General features: G+C 57.8%; 1 protein-coding gene across 3 annotated transcripts; it reads right to left on the reverse strand.

The window, feature by feature from the left end:
- Positions 1-4,116: 4,116 nt before the first annotated feature.
- On the reverse strand, positions 4,117-17,299 carry SFRP1 (secreted frizzled related protein 1). Of its 3 annotated transcripts, XM_032712736.1 has the most exons (3): positions 16,749-17,299; positions 12,187-12,264; positions 4,117-6,296 (listed from the first exon to the last, which is right to left on the reverse strand). In XM_032712736.1, the coding sequence occupies exons 1-3, from the start codon at positions 17,281-17,283 to the stop codon at positions 5,974-5,976; spliced, it is 936 nt and encodes a 311-aa protein (XP_032568627.1). In that variant the 5' UTR covers positions 17,284-17,299; the 3' UTR covers positions 4,117-5,973. The 3 variants fall into 3 exon arrangements, with proteins under 3 accessions (XP_032568627.1, XP_032568629.1, XP_032568628.1); XM_032712738.1 differs by lacking the exons at positions 4,117-6,296; positions 12,187-12,264 and adding an exon at positions 16,022-16,602; XM_032712737.1 differs by lacking the exons at positions 4,117-6,296; positions 12,187-12,264 and adding an exon at positions 16,022-16,605.
- Positions 17,300-18,471: the final 1,172 nt, after the last annotated feature.

Genomic DNA, 18,471 nt, shown 5'->3' on the forward strand with positions numbered 1-18,471 from the left:
TTAGCAAACATTAAACCCAGGAAGCTTAAAAGGTCTTCCAGGATATTAAATAAACATTCAGCGCGAGTGAGAGGAAAGATCATGAAGTGGTGAAGAAATTGCAAACACTCCGGAGCAGGCAGGCAGGGCTGCAAAGATTCAGCTGTGCAGGACAGTGTTTAATCATCACCCACAGTGATGCCTCAAGTCTCAGCAAGAGCTAATCCAGGAGGGGGACTTTAATAAAATCTTAATATCAGGCTAAAGACCATTTGACACACAAACTTGAACATGCCAGCCAGCACCGTGGGCTTGGCCAGGCCAACACAGCCACCACTGTCACAGGAGCCCCGGGAGAAGGCACGTGGCCTCACACAGCCACTTGTGGAACCACCTCGGAGCTCCCACACACAGCCCAGCCCTCTCCAGAGCTGTATCTGCCCTTGCTGTGCAGGAGCTGAGGAGACTGGGCTGGGTGTGATCACCCCCACGTGAGGATGACCCATTTAAAGGTGTCACATTTGCCTCGAGGGGCTGCAGTTTGTTATTGGGGGGTTTAATGTGGTTCTGAACGCAGGAGAGGCTGTGCAGGCGTTGTAGCCTGCCCAAGGCAAATGCCCTGCTCTCCTCATTTCTTTCCAAGTAACAGCAAAGATACTCCCTCTCCACCATCCTTCTGGGGCCATAATTTATTCATATAAAACATTACACCTCCCAGTAAATTAACCTCTCAGCCACATTAATAACTCAAGAGTTTGAAGAAAGATAGAGACAGTAAAGCACTGAAGCAGAGGTTGCCAACAGCCCAACCTGCCCCAACCTAAGCTAAAGAAAAGGCAGAACAGCTTTGGTGGCAGCCTCACGGAATCTCAGAGAGAGCCCTTCTTCCCACACCTCAGGAGTGGGAGCAGAGAGCTGGACCCCAAACCCTGCAGTGCTGACTGTACCAGGTATGGCTCCTGCCAGCCCTGTCCTGGCTTCCCTCTTCTCACTCTCCACAGCAATGCCTTGGCAAACATCTCCTGGTTGCCTCTAAAGGAAAACCTTTTCAGACAGCAGCGAGCTCCCCATCCGAGCACACTCCTGCAGAAAGGAGGGACTGTTTGCTGGCTGCTCGTGGCTCTCGGGATCTTGGCAGGCTGTGAGAGGAGCCCGCTGTGCCGCAGCGTGCCCGTGCCCTCGCCCTGGCGGGTGGAGACAGATCCATCACTCTGCTGTGCCAGGAGGGGCCGGGGCCAGGGCAGAGCCCGTGCCAAGGGCAGGGGCACGGCGGACCCCAGTCCCGCCACGCAGGCAGCATTCTTGTGGCAGGCTGCCGCCCCAGAGGAGATTCCAGCCTCTGATGGGAAGTCCTTGAAACAAAGCCCTCATTTTCCAAAGGTTGCGAGGCCACCGCGGCGCAGACGGGGCCACCCTGACAGGTTGATCTGTGCTTCCTCCCGCAGGGCTCTCCGGGACAGGGCTCTGCCTCGGGCAGCCACATGCTGCAGAGCTCCTGGACCCCGCACGTGGGCCTGTCTGCCACGAGAAGCTCCCAAGAGCAGAGGAGCCGCCAGCTTGCCCCACTCCCCTTCCAAGGAGGACATTCGAGCGTGGCTCAGACACCTACAGAGCGCCCAGAGGGAGCAGCTCATCCGACAGGCAGCACGCTCAGGGGCTCAGGTGGGATTACAGGGGAAGAAATAGTAATAAAAAAAGTCTGTTCCTCTGCAAAATGGGGATTTCAAAAGCACTTGCTGAAGACACTGGAAGACGTTTCTCCCTCCTGGCTCTCGGGGAGCCCGTTCTCCACGGCGGTGCCGCCGCGGCCTGTGGAGCTGGGCTGGGATGGAAAAGGAGCCTCTGCGCCAGGGAACGGCGGTTTCCAGACACAGCTCTGGCCTTGGGGTGGAGGGTGGCTTTAATTACATGTGTGTGTGTGTCCTTTTTAAGGGTCATCCAGCACGATGCAGTGAGAAAGCAGGAGCAGCCCCTGGAACACGGTGGAGCATTTTCTCTGCAGTGCTACTGGTGCTGGGGTGGGTGGAAGGAGGGTCTCGCTGTGGCTCTGCAGAACATTCCAGCTGAGACCTTGTGTGTTCACTGAGCAGCCCCTCACTGGGGGGCCCATCTCTAGCCATGAGGGGGCTCATCTGTCCCCCCCTCCCCCTGGCACTGCACAGAGCAGGGATCACTGTCAGAGCAGCTCCATCTGCCTGCCAAGGGAAGGAGTTTGTCACTTCTGTTATTACTGCTTCTGTTAGTTCTCAGTCACTTGTGCTGCAGTCACTGCAGCCCTGGGTTACCTGTTTGTGGAACAGCTAATGAAAGCAGGACCCTGCCTGTTTGGCTGATGAGCCCAGAGCAGCTGCTGCCTGTGAGCCCCTGACAAGCCAGTTCTAGGCTGGCACAGCCAGGGTGTGTCACCCCCTCGTCATGTACAGCGTTCACAGAGCAGGACCCCAGGCTGACACCCTGCCCTCCCCAGGAGAACCAGTCCTCCCCAGTTGCTCAACAGTTCTCCCCCAGCAGAGGTCAAAGCAGAACACAGACTGCCAGTAATGGGAAAAATTAACTGAGGGATGGAAGATGACTTTTTGTATAGCATGAAAGAAAACTGTATTTGTTTATAACTGAACTACAACTGGAGGCCAGAAACTCAATTAACGGGCGGTACTCGACAGAAGGAATGCTGGAGCAAAGAAGATAAACATTATTGGGAGGATAAACTGAGTCACAAAAGGATGATATTTTATTTTAGGATTTAAGATTCTTACTTCTGATAAACCCAGGCAGACAGCAAGCCTGAGCAGCCCAGAGGTGGCACATCCCTGTCCCTTGGACACCCCACAGCCCTGAGCAGGGCAGAACTGAAGTTGTCTCCCAGCATGACACGTCTTAAACTGAGCATTTACACAAATGCTTGTAACTTAAACTGGAACTCATTATAACAACCAGCATCTGACATTTTAAAATGTAAAATGTACCCATAAACTGCACAAACACACATCTCTCTGCTCCAGGGAATGCTACACCAGCAGACAGGCAGTGTCTGCTTTAAGGAGCCTCTCATGCTTTCTCATTTCAGCCAAAGTCTGTTTGCTCCACATGATCCAGCATGAGCACAACTCCAGGACCTCGGGTGCTTTCTCCTTAGTCTACATTTAGACCATTTCAGGTTTCAGTAGACTTTTCTTATCAGAGAGCAACACAGGAAACCTAAAGACAGCAAATGCCCCCACATGCAGCACTTGACTGTGAGTCTCACTTTTTACATGACGTAAAGATACTTCCAGAGTTGTCAGTTACAAGAAGTCAGTGAAGGAACTGAGTTGGTAAATATTCAGCAAACACACTGCCTGGCTTCCTGCACCTCTTCAAATCTACCTGGTAATCACACTTTGTCGAGCAATCACAGACACCCAGCAGTGAAATGCACAAAGCAGAGCCCAAACCACCCCAGGCACCAGCTCTGAGCTGGGGAAAGGAGACCCCAAGCAGCAGCCCCACAGCACTGGCCTTACCTCTCTCGTGGTGTCAGCATTGCTGATGTCTCCAGCCAAATGTGCTGCAGAAAGAACTTGTTGCTTCCCCCGAGCTCTCAAACCTCCCCCTGCACCAGAGACCCAACTGGGACTGCAGCACATTCACCCTCAGGTGGGTAAAAAATCACCTTAATGCAAACAACCTGTGAGCTGCAGCCAGGACTGGCCAAAGCAGCAGGAGGTTCCCAGGAAGGGCCCTGCTCTCCCTGCAACAAGCTACAGCTGCTGCAGGCAGGCAGCAAGGAATCATGGATGGCATCACTGGGGCAGAAAAAACCTCCAAGGTCATGGAGTCCAACCTTGGACTGAACTCCACCACATCAACCACAGTGGCACCAAGTGCCACATCCAATCATTTCCTGAACACCTCCAGGGATGGTGACTCCACCACTGCTCTGGGCAGCCCACTCCAACCCCTGGGACTGCTGACAGCCCCCAGGCCAGCTCCTGTGTGCTCAGGAAGGGGAGCCAGGGGAGATGGAAGGTCCCTGCCCCGGTCCCTGCGAGGCTTTTATGGTGCTGCCACTGTGGGCACTCACAGACAACCAGCCTTTCACTCCATTTCCCACCCAGCTGGGTTTGCCAGCCCTCTCCATCACTCACCTCATCAATCTGTGAGGTTAAAGCCTGTGGTTTGTTTATTTATTTCTTCACTGATAAAAGCACATTATCTACAATGATTAATTTTGCAATAAAGAAACAACACTACTACAAATGGTGGTCTAAGACAACCTAGTGGGACTCTCTACAAAGTTCATGTCCTAAATCCATCTCTCTGTTAGCTGTGAAACATCATTCCTCAGAGTGCTTGGCTTCTTCGTGGAATTCTTCTACAACCAAGTCCACAGCTCTGTTCCCACGTGGGGAATAAACAGCACTCCTGAGCTAAGGAATAATTAATTTACCAGCTTTGAGTGGGCTTGGTTCAAACCTCAAAAATGAGGATTTGTTATTTCATTTAACCATGATACAGCAGGATTATCTCAGCTCTCAGATATTCATTCTCTTAGAGTATTGCTGATGGATGAGAATACTGAATGGAAGCAGGAAGGACAATGAATGGGGAATGATATGGGTCCATGGAAAAGAGAACTTGTCCAATTAACAGAATAATGCATTTCAGTTTGGTCGATAAATGCAATCCTTCGGATGAGATACTCTTTGTCTTTCATAAACTATTTGAAATCATACAAACACAACATTTTGATTGGGGGGAAAAAATGTAGAATGATACAAAGCCAAGTTGTGACAGATCAAACAGACAAAGCCCAGACTGATGGGTCCCACAGGGACAGCGAGGAGGGAAAGGCGGAGCCGACGCTTCCCTGCAGCTCCAGGGGGACGAGTCCTCAGCCTGCTGCACTCTGGGACTGTGCCAGCAGCCTGGAGGAACCATCAGAACATCACTGGGGAAGTGAGGGAGCTGCAGGAGCTGGTCCTGAGCTCCCACCAGCTGGAGCCCCAGGGGGGCCAACCCTTGAGGGGGCTCAGATGGAGGCAGCTCTGGACACCAGCAGCACTGGGCACCAGCAGCACTGGGCACCAGCAGCTCTGGACACCAGCAGCACTGGGCACCAGCAGCACTGGGCACCAGCAGCTCTGGACACCAGCAGCTCTGGACACCAGCAGCACTGGGCACCAGCAGCACTGGGCACCCGTGCAGGGCAGTGCCCCCCAGGCCGAGGGCAGGGCAGCTCAGCAGGACCTGCTGTGCTGGGGGCCCACGTGAGGCTGAAGGCACGGGTGGGGCACAGAGCCCCCTCTGCTCCCATGGCCAGTGCACAACTGCAGGGCACAGCCCAGGGGCTCCAGGGCTGCCAGGGAGCAGCACAGCCCTGGGCACGAGGGGCTCACAGCGTGGCAGAGGCCAGGGCAGGCACCTGGTGAGACATTGGAGAGATGCTGGTGAGGAAGGGCTCCAGCCCAGCAAGGCACCACAAGGACCTGGGGTTAAGGCTTAGACAAAGCACGTTTAGACTACAACGGGATTTTTTTTACAGTGAGGGCAATTAGGAGGTTTTCTCAGAGGTTGTAAGGGGACTGTGAGGATGGGATGTCTGTCTGATCAGCCGGCTCTGGTTCGTACAGGAATTCAGGGCGATCCTGCAGCCATGAAGACAGGAGTGACATGGTCACAAGGGTCCTTTCTGCAGGTGTGTAACCTCTGGACATCGCCTCACACCCCTCTGCTTGCCCTCTTTACCTGACAGCTGCTATTTGAATGGCTGTACATGTCTGTGGAGTGACAGGTCTTTAGCTGCCGTGGACAGACACCGTGTGTGACCCCAGCGACTGTTCGGGGCACACACGTGGCACGCCCAGGCCAGCGGGCAAACACTGACAGCAGGGATGTGGGAGGGCTGGGGTCACTGAGGGAGCTCTGAGGAGCAGGATGGAGCAGCAGGAGGGCTTGGCTCCAGCACCCCTGCTGCAGAGGGGCGAGCCCAGCCCGGGCAGCGGCTCTCCCGCATCACTTGAACACGGACGGAAACGTCGGGCAGTCGGGAGACTTCATCTTCTTCATGAACTTCTTGAACTCCTTGTTCTTCTTGTCCCACTTGTAGATGGCTGTCAACAGGTACTGGGTCTTCACCTGACGGCCCATGATGAGGAAGTAGTGGCCGAGGTTGTCCAGCTGATGGCAGGGACAGTCTGCCCCATTTTTCAGGAACAGCACCAGCTTCTTCAGGTTCTTCTTCCGGATGGGCCCCAGCTTCAGCGCCTTCCTCTTCCGTGGGATGATCATCTTGTCCCCGTTCTCCTTCTTCACTTCCTTTATGGTCATCTTAAGAGCTGCAAAACAAGCCAGAGAGAGGGGAAAAACAACACAACTCCTGAGCAGCCTTCACCGGCACAAAGCCTCTGCTGAGTGAGGCTGGGGGTGAGGGGGCACTGGCACCGTGGTCCCAGGACAGCAGCAGTGCCCTGCCCCACTGCAGACATCCAGTGCCCCACTCCTGCACCCCCTTTGTCCCCGCTCAGCTCCTGCACCCCCTGCTCAGTGACATGGCCCGTGGTGTCACTCACACCCCTGTGCCTGAGATGGAGCCGCCCTCACACCCGGGAGAGCATCAAGGTCAAACACTGACTCTCTGTTCCCCTTCCCCCAGCAAAGCATCCAGCGCTTTCTGCTTGAGAGGAGACTTGTTCAGCTGCCGGTGAGCTCTTTGAAAGAAAAACGTTAGCTAAGTAAACAGGGTGATTTCCCTGCTCTGGAGGCATGGAGAGATTCTTGAAAGGATCATTTAAAAGGTCAATTTGGCTTCTCGAGCATTTGTTTGCAGTCACACCGGCCCTCAGGTGCCTGTGAAACAAGTTCCCAAGCACTGGGAGTCTCTGCATGGAGCTGAGGAGATCCAGTCACAGAGCCTAAAGGGCCCAGAACAGACGTGTCTGCACCCTCCCCAGGAGAAGGGGAGTTGGTCTGATACAACTTCCATGGAAAATACTCTCCTCTTTGGGCTCAACATTTTCCCGAGTTAATCCCAACCCCCCCCCCCCCCAAAAAAAAACCAAAATTAATGTTCTTTTGCCTGACCATGAAGAAGAATTTTGCATACATGGTAAAAATGATGAAAATGTGTTGTACATTAAAGTATCACATCTGAGCCATTTGGCTTTGCCTCCTTTTTGGGGAAAAGCACATATGGCCAAAAATTACTAACACATTTCCAAGGTTTGGGAGTTTACTTCAGAGCTGCAGATAACTGGTGCTCAGAGAGGTGATTAATTGGCTGCTGTCCCTTCTCATTTGAGTCCGAGGGCGGGTGCAGGCAGCCCACAGGAGCCTCTGGCTCCGCAGCATCGTTCCTTGAAGTCTGTGCAGCAGCAAACACGTGTTGCTCCCTGGAAGGCAGCGCTGCTCCCCCCTCCAGCAAGGGATGGCAGCAGGACAGCGCTGACAACCCCGAGCAGCAGCACAGACATCACCCTCTGCTCCCATCCACTGCCCTGGCAACAGGGACAGTGGTGTTTGCCTGCCCCTGTGCCAAAAACACTGCTGGGTTTGCCAAGAGCCCTGTCGTGTTACACTGTTACTGTACAGGAAAGTAATCCAGGACTGGAAACCCAACAGAAATTTTCATTCCATCCGTTTTCCAAATTCAGGATGTTTAAGAAGCTAAAGAAGTTCCAGCTTTAAAGAGCTAGAGATGCTGAACCAGATCAGTTTGCAACAAATCTGGAAAACGAAGTGAGTAGTTTTCAGGCAGCTCTAAACTCCATGACATAACTGGGCAGCAGCAGCAACACCCCTCAGTGTGAGCCTCAGTTTCTTTATCTGTGCTGACCTGGAGCCCTTGCACTAAGCACAGGAGTGGCCAGTGCAGGAGGGATGTAAAACACCATTACAGTGGCACAATAAGAGACTTCTGTGAAATGACTTGTTTGCAGACTGCTCTGCTGGGATCACTGCAAGGCTCGATCCTGTTGCTAGAGGAAGAAAAGGACCTGGCAGCTGGTGCAGGAGCTGTCCTGCTCCAAGCATGGAAGACAAAGGAGGCCTGGTAATCCTGTGCTGTGGGAGCTCACAGCTGCTCCCTTCCCTGCACACTGAGCCAGCGATGCAGGTTCATGGGAGCTGCCCAGGGGAACCACAAATCCAGATGTGAACCAAAACCTCATCCAAACCTTGCTCGTGCAGAGCAGCACACGGAGCCAAGATGGGAGAACGCCAAGGGGGATGAAGGAGGAGGCAGATCAGGGGTGCAAATAGTTTGTGTCAGACTCCACTCTTCCCAGCAGTGATGTCCTTGTCACCAGCAACAGCCTGCAGTGCTGCCCAGGTGAACACAGCCTGGCTCAGGGAGCACCAGGCTCCAGCTGCCTGCAGTGCTGCAGGCTGAGCAATCACAGAGCACGACGATCTCTGCTCAGCCCTCACCCCCCTTCAGTGACCCGGCCCCCCTGGCCCCCACTGCTCCCCAAATTGGGCCACATTCCTGCAGCTCCAACCCATGTTCCAGGTGAGGCCCCCGGGTATCAAAGCCGTGTTCCCACGCACACCAGGCCAGCAGCACCCGAGGGCACATTTGTTCCCAGTGCACATCCCACTCCCAGAGCTCCCCACCCCACAGGGGGAGGCGGCCCCTGGCTCGTGGCTTTCCTAAACCCGGGGTTTGGCAGGGGGGACCCCGGTGCAGTGGCTGCTGGGGCAGCTCGTCTGGCACCTCCCCAGCCCTGGGAACGCCCCTGCGGCGGGCGAGAGGCTCGAGCAGGAGGGATGGAGCCTTGGCTCGGGCCCCAGCTGAGCTGCCAAAGCAAACAGCTCCTCACTGGGAGCCTTGGCCTTTCTGCTCCCCCCGTGCTGCACCAAATCCGCCTCAGCGCCGAGCAGAAGGGCCAGAACCGCCTCTGAGCCCCCGGGATGTGTTTGCTTGGACACACTAAATCCTCAGCCGTGGCTGCCAGGCAGGAGCTGACCCCAGGAAGAGACCCAGAGGGCTGCCCACAGCACAAGCACGTGCCACCTTTCCAGTCCAGCAGCTGCACAGGCTGCCTTGGCATCGGCTGCAGCACTGGCACCCACTGCCCCACATGGCACAGGAGCCTGTCACCGGGACCCTGCCTCTGGTGTTCTCCTGCCTGCACGGGCCCCACTCCAGCACCTCATGGGCAGGAAAGGAAACGTGAGAGAAGGGAAAGCTCCACTGTTCCTTCAGCCTCATTTCTCCTTCCTTTAGAAATCACTGAGAAGGAGGAAGCCTGCCAGAAGACACATTAGGGCTGTAACAGGAGAAGACTGCAGGCAAGGAGCTGTCAGTCACCGGGAGAAAATAAACAGCATGTATTGATTGTTCTGCAGTCCCCAGTGCCACAGAGCCCGTTCAGCAGGATCCCCTCAGACCCCAGAGAAAGGGCAGAAACAATAAATAAAATCACTAAGAGAAACAGAGCATGGAATGAACTCCAGGAGTAAGAAACAAGCGCTGGCTGCAGCCCAGGGCAGCCGGGGGAGGCGGCAGTGGGGGCACGGGAGGCCGATCTCACACTTCCTCTTGCATCCCTCCTGCCCCAGCACATCAGCACTGCACCAAAACCTACACTGCAGTGACACCCCTGGGCCTGCCCCAGCCCCCTGCACGGCTCTGTGCCCAGGCCAGGGGCCTGGCACCCCTCGCTGACACCCCACCAGGAGCTGTCCTGCTCTTGGAGGAGCTGCCGAGCCACCTCAAACCAGCACCCAGAGCCCACGGTCACCACTGCTCAAATGAAGGCAAACCCAGAGTTCTGCTGGACCACGAGGCTGGCAGTCCCCTGGCACCCTTCTGAGCCCCAGCACCCTCTTCTGCCTTTTCTTTACAGTCTCCCTGTGTTCACAGCTGGCTGCCACCCTCTTCCTGCGCTGTCCTCAAGATCATTCCCAGGGCTGCCACACAGCCACCTCCTACCCTGGCACAGCCACATATCTGTGGTGGGCAAAGTGCTCCTCACCTCTTGTCTGTAACGAGCTCCTGGGATGTAAGAGAAAGCTCCAGTAACAGTTACGGTGGGAATCGGTGCAGAACCCACCAACAGCTGCCCCATGCAGCACATGTTAGTTTAAACATTTATTGTACATGTCTGGCTTTGATGAGGATCTGTAACCTGTCAGCTGCCAGTGTTTACCTTGGTGGATGTGCATGAGGAACCTCAGTCTGAAGGGTCGGGAGTTTATTTTAGAGCCAGATAAACAGCTCTCCTTGAGAAATCACCCCATGACAGTAAAGCCCCAAGACTAAACAAAGATCCAAGGGCCACGCACTGTGCTTTGGGAAAACTTCCTGAAGCCCATGTCTCCTCTGCTCAGCCCAGCTGAGACATCCCCCCGAGCCCTCGTGCTGCCTTCCCTCAGAGGGCACAGGTAGGACCTGCATTGCATCCCAGCCCTTGCTCCTGCTCCCAGCTGGCTACAGACTGGCCACATCTGCCAAGAAATATTCCACCCTCTGGACACTGTCACCACAGTATTTCCCAATAACAACTTACACTGTGGGCAAGTCACTGTCCCAAGGCGCTCTGCCGAGGCCACGAATTCCTCTGGTTTGGCCTCTGCTCCCCCTTGTGTAACTGTCCCAGACCACGGGAGGATATTTAGTGGCAGAAGCTGACGACAAGCATGTGGTTAAACTTGTTATTTGCCTTCCTGGCACTTGCCCACCAGCAGGATGCCACCTCAGCTCACTCTTCACACACCTCTGGTGAGGTGATGGGGATTGCAGTGACCCACCAGCAACGGAGCCGCCGCTGCCACCAGCAGCACCCCTCACTCCTCCTCTGGGATGCAGGTCCCCAAGTCAGAGCCTCGGCAAGCCCAGGCAAGCAGCCCCTGCCCCAACCAGCTGGGCTGGTCCTGGAGGCCACTTGCTCCCTCTCCCACCACCACCTGGGAAGCTCCCCCCAGTCTCTCCCCATGCCATTAGTGGGGAGCTATGGTTCAGCTCCCATCCCGTGCCTGCCCAGGGCAGAGCTCTGAGCACCCAGCATCTCCTGCTGCCCAGCCAGGCTGTGCACTGAGTGCCTGCTCCCATTCCCAGACCCACCAGAAGTATGCACATTCCTGGGAAACTATTACATGGGTGTTCCCGTTGATGCTTTTCCCTCTCAGAAAAAGCCTGAGCTGAACTTAGGACTTCTGGCATACCAAATCTGCAGGAGAGTCGAGAATTCATTTCCAGCAGAAAGGGTAACACGCCAGCATGCAGAGCAGGTTTGGGTTTGCATAGCACACTCTGGCACAGGGCACATTTGAGTGTTAATCCCCCAGGAATGCACACCTTGTTCAATATGCCTTTAATAACCTTCCGGGAAAGTTACATACACCAGCAAGGATGTCAAAACCAGTTAATTCTGGGCTTGATCTGAGAAAGCTAATATTTTTCCCTGTGATAATCTTTTTTTTAAAATGAAGTTCAGTTTACCTCCGATTGTCTGACTCACTCACTCACTCACAATATATTTAGGACACAGCTTTCAAGTAGCTCTGCATTTTTAAGCTCACAGCTTGGCCCTAGCTAGACAAGGACGGGCTTTGGGGTTTTATGCCTAGATTTGACAAGAGCAGCATAACTTTGCTATAAAGAAATAACAGCAGCACAAGCAATCTGGTGGAAAAGGAGGCTGGTCTCCTCCTTCGTGCTTGCAGTCAGAATAAGGGTCCATGCTATACACTATTCCTGCAAGCACACAAAAGCTTGGGAACACCAGGGTTAAGTCACAAACCCCACTGAGTTCCCCAAAGAACCGGCACTGCCACTTTGCCCCAACCCCTGCAGCAGCACCGCTGCTTTGGCAGGTGACCCCAGGCCCCACATTTCCCCAGGACGAGCAGGAGGGATGCCCAGCACTGCCCCTGGGCCAGGCAGTGTGCGGGCACTGCCTCGGGACCCGCCGGCCCTGTCCTGCTGTCCCTGTCCCCCAGAGCTCGGCAGCGGGAGCGGGCACATCCCGCACACCCAGCCCAGCCCAGCCCAGCCCAGCCCAGCCCAGCCCAGCCCAGCCCAGCCCAGCCCAGCCCCGCCGCAGCGCCCTCCTCCACGCACCCACACTGACATCTAGAGGCACAGGCTGCTGGCCTCGGGGACAGACCGGGCCACACTGCCACCGTCCCGGGCAGGGCAGCGGGGGAACCCGGCGGTCCCCATCCAGGAGCCGTGCTGGCCCTGCCCACCTGGGAACACCCCATGCCCCCCCTGCTCCTCCTCACCGAACTCGCTGGCACACAGGTGCTCCACAATGGCCTCTGACTTCATCTCGTTGTCACAAGGGGGACACACAGTCGTTCCTGGCAGGAGAAGAGAAGCAAAGAGAGAGGCAGTGAAAAGCCAGCTCGAGAAGCACCACAGAGCCAGGCTGTCCACACTGCCAGACTGCTGCCCTCGAGGGGGGCACGTGCCCAGGCACCCTGCCCGGGTTCCCAGCTCCCAGCTCTGCAGGACAACACTCTGCCTGGGGCCAGGAGCCCTCCACCAGATCACAGGGCAGCGCTGGCCACGGGCAGCCTCCTGCCAACCCCACTCCAACGCTGTCAGTGGCCCCAAGGCCAGACACAGGCAGGGGCAGGCAGCTGCCGACAGCAAGAAGACAGCCCTGGCAGGGAGAACAGTTCTCAGGACCAGGCATTCAGCTGAGGGGACCCTGGCCTGCTGACATTCCTTCCCCATGGCATGCCCAGGTGAGCACATGGTGCCCCAACCCCAGCACAGCAGGAGGACGGTGCCCAGGGATGGCTCATGCACCAAGGGGCCACCCTGGTGCCAGGCAGGGGGGGTTCAGGGCTGGGACAGCCCAGCTCAGCACAGTGTTCCCCTGGGTGCTGGGGACCACCCTGCAGGCTGCCCAGGCAGCGCTTGGCTAGCCCCTCACTGCCCTCCCTCCCACCCTGTCCCAGGGCAGGGTCGTCTTTCCTTCTTTGTTTTGAGCCCAGCGCAGCCTCACGGCTGCAGAGGAGCAGAGCTGGCTCTGCTCGCCAGCCCTGGGCAGGGGCCAGCATCTGCCTCTTGGGATATGCCAGCCCAGGAGGTTTCACTGGGACATGTCCTGGGAGGAAAGCTCACTGCACCCAGAGAATAAGAATCTGTTTCCAGGTTCCCGTCTGCAGCCAGAGCAGAGACCACCCAGCAGCACAGACGCAGATTTGCGCTATTGGCAGATGAATTTATGGAGCTGGGAGATGCTGCTTGTTCCTGGTCCAGCAGGATGGAGGGCTCTTCCCACACAAGGGAGTTACTCTCAGGGACAAGGCTGCAGCAAAACATCTGCCGGTCCCTGCGTGCAGGCCAGTAAACCCACAGCATTGCTGCACTGAAAAAGCAGAGAGGTGTCCCAGAAAGAGAGGGCAGAGCTGGCGAGGGGGGCACGGCCACGACCACAGAGTCATGTCTGCTCAGCCACAGAAGCCCCACAGGGGTTCAGGCGAGACATTTGTTTTCTGTGGCTTGTTCTTCCCCTCTCGCCACCCCTAAATCTGCTCTGTGCCAAATGCTAATTCCTGGGGACATGCACCACGACTTTATTAATCACACATGCAGAGCAACTGGCCTTCTGCTCGCCCCTCTGTGCCCGTCACAAGTCAGCCTTCACAGCAGCAACAGTCAACTGCACAGTCCCACTCCTGGCACCTCGGTACCTGTGGGATCTGCCCATCACCTGGGTAACCTACTCTTCCAAAACCCTAACGTGCAATTGCCACCATTACCATCTTAACTCAGAGTGACACAGGCAGAGGCCAACCTCTGGGGACACGATGACATCCCCAACACTTTATTTTTAAAATCAGCAGTCAGAATATTTTCTTCCAGGCCGCACATTTAATGAGTTCATGACAAGGGAGAGAGGGTGCTCCCGGGAGGGAGACAGCCCCAGTGCTTCATCTGCTGCAGAGCCAGGAGTTCATCACTGTTCTGGGGACCACCCTCAGGAACAAGGGGGCGTTCCTGCCATATCTGGGTAACCTGTGCCAGCGTTCTACTACCCTCACTGCAAAAAAAATTCCTTTTATCCAATCTACATCGACCCATCCTCCAGCCCTGCCTCCTGCAGCCCTGTCACAGGACAGAAGTGCAGGGGACACTGTCCCATGCCAACAGGGAGGGAAATTGTCCTCTGCTCTGGGACACCACATCACACCACAGTCAGGACCACAAATGACAGAGGGCTGGCCAGCTCTGGCACAGCTCTGTACCCCAAAACTGCTGTTCTGTAAAGCCACAGCTCCCCCAAAACCACCTGCCCTCCCAGCCCCCCTGAGGCACCGTGGCCGAGGTCTCCAGCCCACCCTCCTGGCCCACTGCAGGTCAGCTGGGGCCTGGCTGCAGCTGACGGCTCGACTCCAAGCACAACCTCAGCCTGCTTCCAGCTCGCTTGTTCCCTGCTGACCATTTTCCAATGCCTGGCTGTAGAGCCAGCTTACTCCAGGGGCAGGAGAAGGAATGTGTAATGCTGTATTAATCTGCAACTCCCCTGATGCATCCCGTGGGCCTGCAGGCTTTACCGCCTGTGCTTAAGGAGAAAGGAATTCAACAGGTCAGCTCTTTGAGAGGCAGAAACAAATTCCAATTTCAAGGTGTTAATGGGGAAAAATACTGAAAGGACTCGTTCTTATTAGTGCCGAGAGAAAAGGGGGGACACTGCTGGGGTCTGACCCTCTTTGAATCAACAGGAAACACCCCAGTGCCCAAAAGCAAAGGGGCTCCAGGAGCTGGCACTGGCAGAAAACACAGACAAACAGGGAGCCCACGGCAGAGCCCAGACAGAGGGAAGGACCCAACCAGCACAGGGACAAGGGCTGAGCTGCAGCTCACCCAGGAGGACTCTGCATCTGCAGGAGGTGGCAGTGCCAGAGCCAAGGTGAGGGGTCTGGCCCCTGCTGTCACTGAGCTGCCGGCGGATCCTCTGCGGTACCCAGGAGACCCGGCAGTGCTGGCTGCTCACAACTCACAGTGGCTGCACTTAACTTGGAGTTTGCTCTGCTCGCTCTGAGCTCTTTGGGGCACCAAAAGAAAGCAGTAGTGTCCCACCCCAGTGCTGCTGCCAAGACAGGTCTGAAAGGTGATCAGAAAGTTGTTAAAACTACACATGGAAGAACTTGGCAGATGCTGCTCATCCAGAAGACTGTTCCCAGGTCCTGGCTCATTGTCTGTAAAATGAATGACTTGCAAACAGCTCAGACTCTATTTCGGACCTTGGAAGGGGCAGCTCAGACCCAGCTGCCCCGGGAGCATGCTTGGCTGCAAGTCCCTGGGGAATAAAAGCAACCTTTGTACCTGCAACACAAAACACGGCTGCGGTCTTGACCAAGGGTCCAGGTTCACACAGGACATATTATTTCAGAGCCTTCCTGGAAAACAAAGAGCTTCCTCCAGCAATCACACCAGTAAGGGCAAGCCAGTGTGGCTGTACTGCCATCAGTGTCAGGAGAGGCTGGGTCGCTGGGAATGAGAGCAGCCAGAGCTCAGCCCCTGGCACGGGCACAGGCTTCACACTCCACCTGGCTCTGGATGCCACTGTGAGATGTGACACAGAGCTCCTCTGGGTGCCAAGCTTGAGTGTCCCCCGTGCCTGCCCCCCTGCCACAGCCCTCCATGTGCCCCACAAGGCTCCTAGGGACCCCTCTGCTGCAGGACACCCCTTTCTGCCCTGTATTGGAAGGGCTCTCTGAAGTGTAAGTCCCTCCAGGATGGGCAGGATGACCCTGCACGGTCCCTGCCAGCTGGGTGAGGGCTGCCAGCCCAGCACCACACACAGCCTTTGTCTGTGCAGGTAAGTGCAAAGGGCAGCTGCCCCTCCAGAGTAGCTCTGGAAACAGTGCAGAAACCACGGCAACAGTTCAGCCCCCCATCCCTGACCCCCAGCTCCTCCCAAGCACCAGCACTATCCCCCGTGGAATCGGGAGTGCCCATCACTATCCCAGGAGTGCCAATCCCTTCCAATGAGGCTCTGCTCCCCAAAAAGCACTGCACTCTCTTAGAGCCCTCTGCCATCTCCCTCTACGAACATCCCTCCTTCCAGCCTCTCCCGGTTTCCGACAGCGAATGCCAAAGTGACATCAGGATATTTATTTATTGTAAAGTTTCCAGCAACAAGCCAGACTCACTGCAACTCAAACAAACAAGCCAGTCTGGCACCACAGAAACGTGCCGCATGCAATGGGAACAAACACGAACCACGTCCACTTTCCCCGGTCATTTCTTGGCAGGTCTCTTGCCCCAGCTCCAGCCCACAGCCCACCCGAGGGCAGGGCTGGGTCTCACTGCCACCGGCTGCCCCGTCTCTTGCCCCAGGACTGCAGGGGATGCGGGGGATCCCTCCAGAACTACAGTCACTGTTGACTGCAGCCAGCCAGCACCTCATGCTGCGAGGGCCGCACACCCTCCTGCTGCCCGGAGCAGCCCTGCAGGAGCTGGGCTGGGGAGCAGAACCGTGGCCAGGGCACCGCAGCACCTGAGCACGGAGGGTCGGGCCCTGGTCCACCAGGGCTGCAGCCCAGCCCCGGTGCACCCCCGCCGTGCCCCAAACAGCCTGTCCCGAGGCTTGGCTCCGGGACAGGGATGAGCAGCTGGCAGGGCATCCTGCCTTCCTTGGGACAGGAGTGTGCCGCGAGTGCTCGGAGGCTGGAGGAGGGCTGCTGCCAAGAAGCAGAGTTCAGGTGAGCCTCCTCTTGCCGCAAGACCCCCTTCGGTCCCACGCAGCCCCTCCTGGGCTTACAGCTGCTCTGTCAGCTCAGACAGCAGTGCCAGGAGCAAGGCTGCAGCACCGGCCATGCCTTACCTTTGGGCCTGGAGACCTCGGTGGCATTGGGAGTTGTCATGGCAATGCAGACGTCATCCTGGGGAAACTGGTCACACTTGAGCATCTCTGGCCAGAAGAAGCCAAAGAACTGCATGACGGGCTCACAGGAGTCACGGACGGCCTCGCAGAGCCAGCGGCAGGGGTAGACCGGCCGGTCCAGGCAGACGGGGGCGAAGAGGGAGCAGAGGAAGACCTGGGTACCCATATGGCAGTTCTTGTTGAGCAGTGGCACCCAGCTGCTCGCCTGGTGCTTCACCTCGGCCATGGTCTCGTGGTCCAGCAGGTTGGGCAGCACCATCTTGTCGTAGCCCACGCTGTGGCAGAGCCGCAGGTCGGCGGGGATGGCCACGCACTGGTGGGGCTTGGCGTAGAAGCGCCCGCCGGGGTAGGGGCCCAGGTCGGACTGGTAGCTGACATAGTCGTACTCGCTGGCCCCGCCGCAGGCCAACAGCCCGGCGGCCACGGACAGCAGCGCCCGCAGGGCGGCCCCGCCGGGCCCCCTCACGCTGCCCATCGCCGCGCCCGCCGACGCCGGCCCCGACGGCGCCGCGCGCTGCCGGCGGCCGCCTCGGCGGACCCTCCCCGCGCCCCCCGCCCGGCGGCCCCTCTGCCGCGCCCTACCCGGGGCCCCGACCCACCGCCCACCGCCCGCCGCCCGCCGAGCCCCTCCGAGCCCCCTCCAGCCCCTCCGCTCCCGCCGCCGCCGCCCCGGCCCCGCTCTGGCCGCGCTCGCGCCGCGCCGCGGGTTTGTGAGCCCGCGGCAGCCAATCAGCGCCGCGCCGCCCGCCGCGCGCCCGCCCGCCTCCGCCAATCACGGCCGCGGGAGCCGATCCCGCCCCGCCTCCCCCGGCCGGCCCCGCCCCCCCGGCCGGGGGAGCCCCGCGCGCGGCGCGGCCCCGACGGCCCCGGGAACGGGAACGGGAACACGGACCGACCCCGGGACAACGGCCCCGCACACCCGGACCCCGCACACCCGGACCGACCCACGGCCCCGGGAACGGGAACGGCCCCGGGACAACGGACCGACCCCGGGACAACGGCCCCGCACACCCGGACCGACCCACGGCCCCGGGAACGGGGAACGGCCCCGGGACAACGGCCCCGCACACCCGGACCCCGCACACCCGGACCGACCCCACGGCCCCCCACACCCGGCCCGGCCCGGCGCCACCTGCAGCGGGACAGGGCCCTGATGGGGGGCTCCGGTGGGCGGCCCGAGCCCCGCGGGGGCCGTGCCCGGGCGGCTCTGGGAGGTCCCGGCGCTCCCGAGCGCCTGTTCCAAGGTTGCAGATGTTTCTGTGAACCTGGACTGGGCCGCGCAAACCTCATTTCCCCGTGGACAAATTCCAACAGAAACTATGGTATTTGGAAAGAAGGGGAAAAAAAAAAAACAGGAGAGAGAAAGAGGGTCTGTTCCTTAAAGCAATATCGCGCCTGGGAACAGCAGGAGCTGCACTCCCTGTTCCTCTCTCACCCTGCTGCGCTCCCCAGGGCCCCCAAAGCCAGGAGCTGGGCACACGGGGGACCGTGGCCATGAGCCCACCCGGGTGCCAGTGCAGGCGCTCCGGGGCAGAGCAGAGTGTCCCTGGGCACGAGCCGGGCAGGAGGAGCCGGCTCAGCCCTTGTGCACAGACTCTGGCCTTTGAGCAGCTCTGCCCACCCCTCCCTGTGCCAGGGAGCTCTCCTGAGCTCTCCAGTGGCT

Source organism: Chiroxiphia lanceolata, chromosome 28, assembly GCF_009829145.1.
Source record: "Chiroxiphia lanceolata isolate bChiLan1 chromosome 28, bChiLan1.pri, whole genome shotgun sequence".
NCBI lineage: Eukaryota > Metazoa > Chordata > Aves > Passeriformes > Pipridae > Chiroxiphia > Chiroxiphia lanceolata.

Coding starts and splice junctions, on each gene's coding strand:
- SFRP1 (XM_032712736.1), bottom strand. CDS start 17,283: ATGGGCAGCGTGAGGGGGCCCGGCGGGGCCGCCCTGCGGGCGCTGCTG. Junction 12,265..16,748: donor CGAGGTCTCCAGGCCCAAAG/GTAAGGCATGGC, acceptor TTCTCCTGCCAG/GAACGACTGTGTGTCCCCCT. Junction 6,297..12,186: donor CCTGTGTGCCAGCGAGTTCG/GTGAGGAGGAGC, acceptor CTTGTTTTGCAG/CTCTTAAGATGACCATAAAG.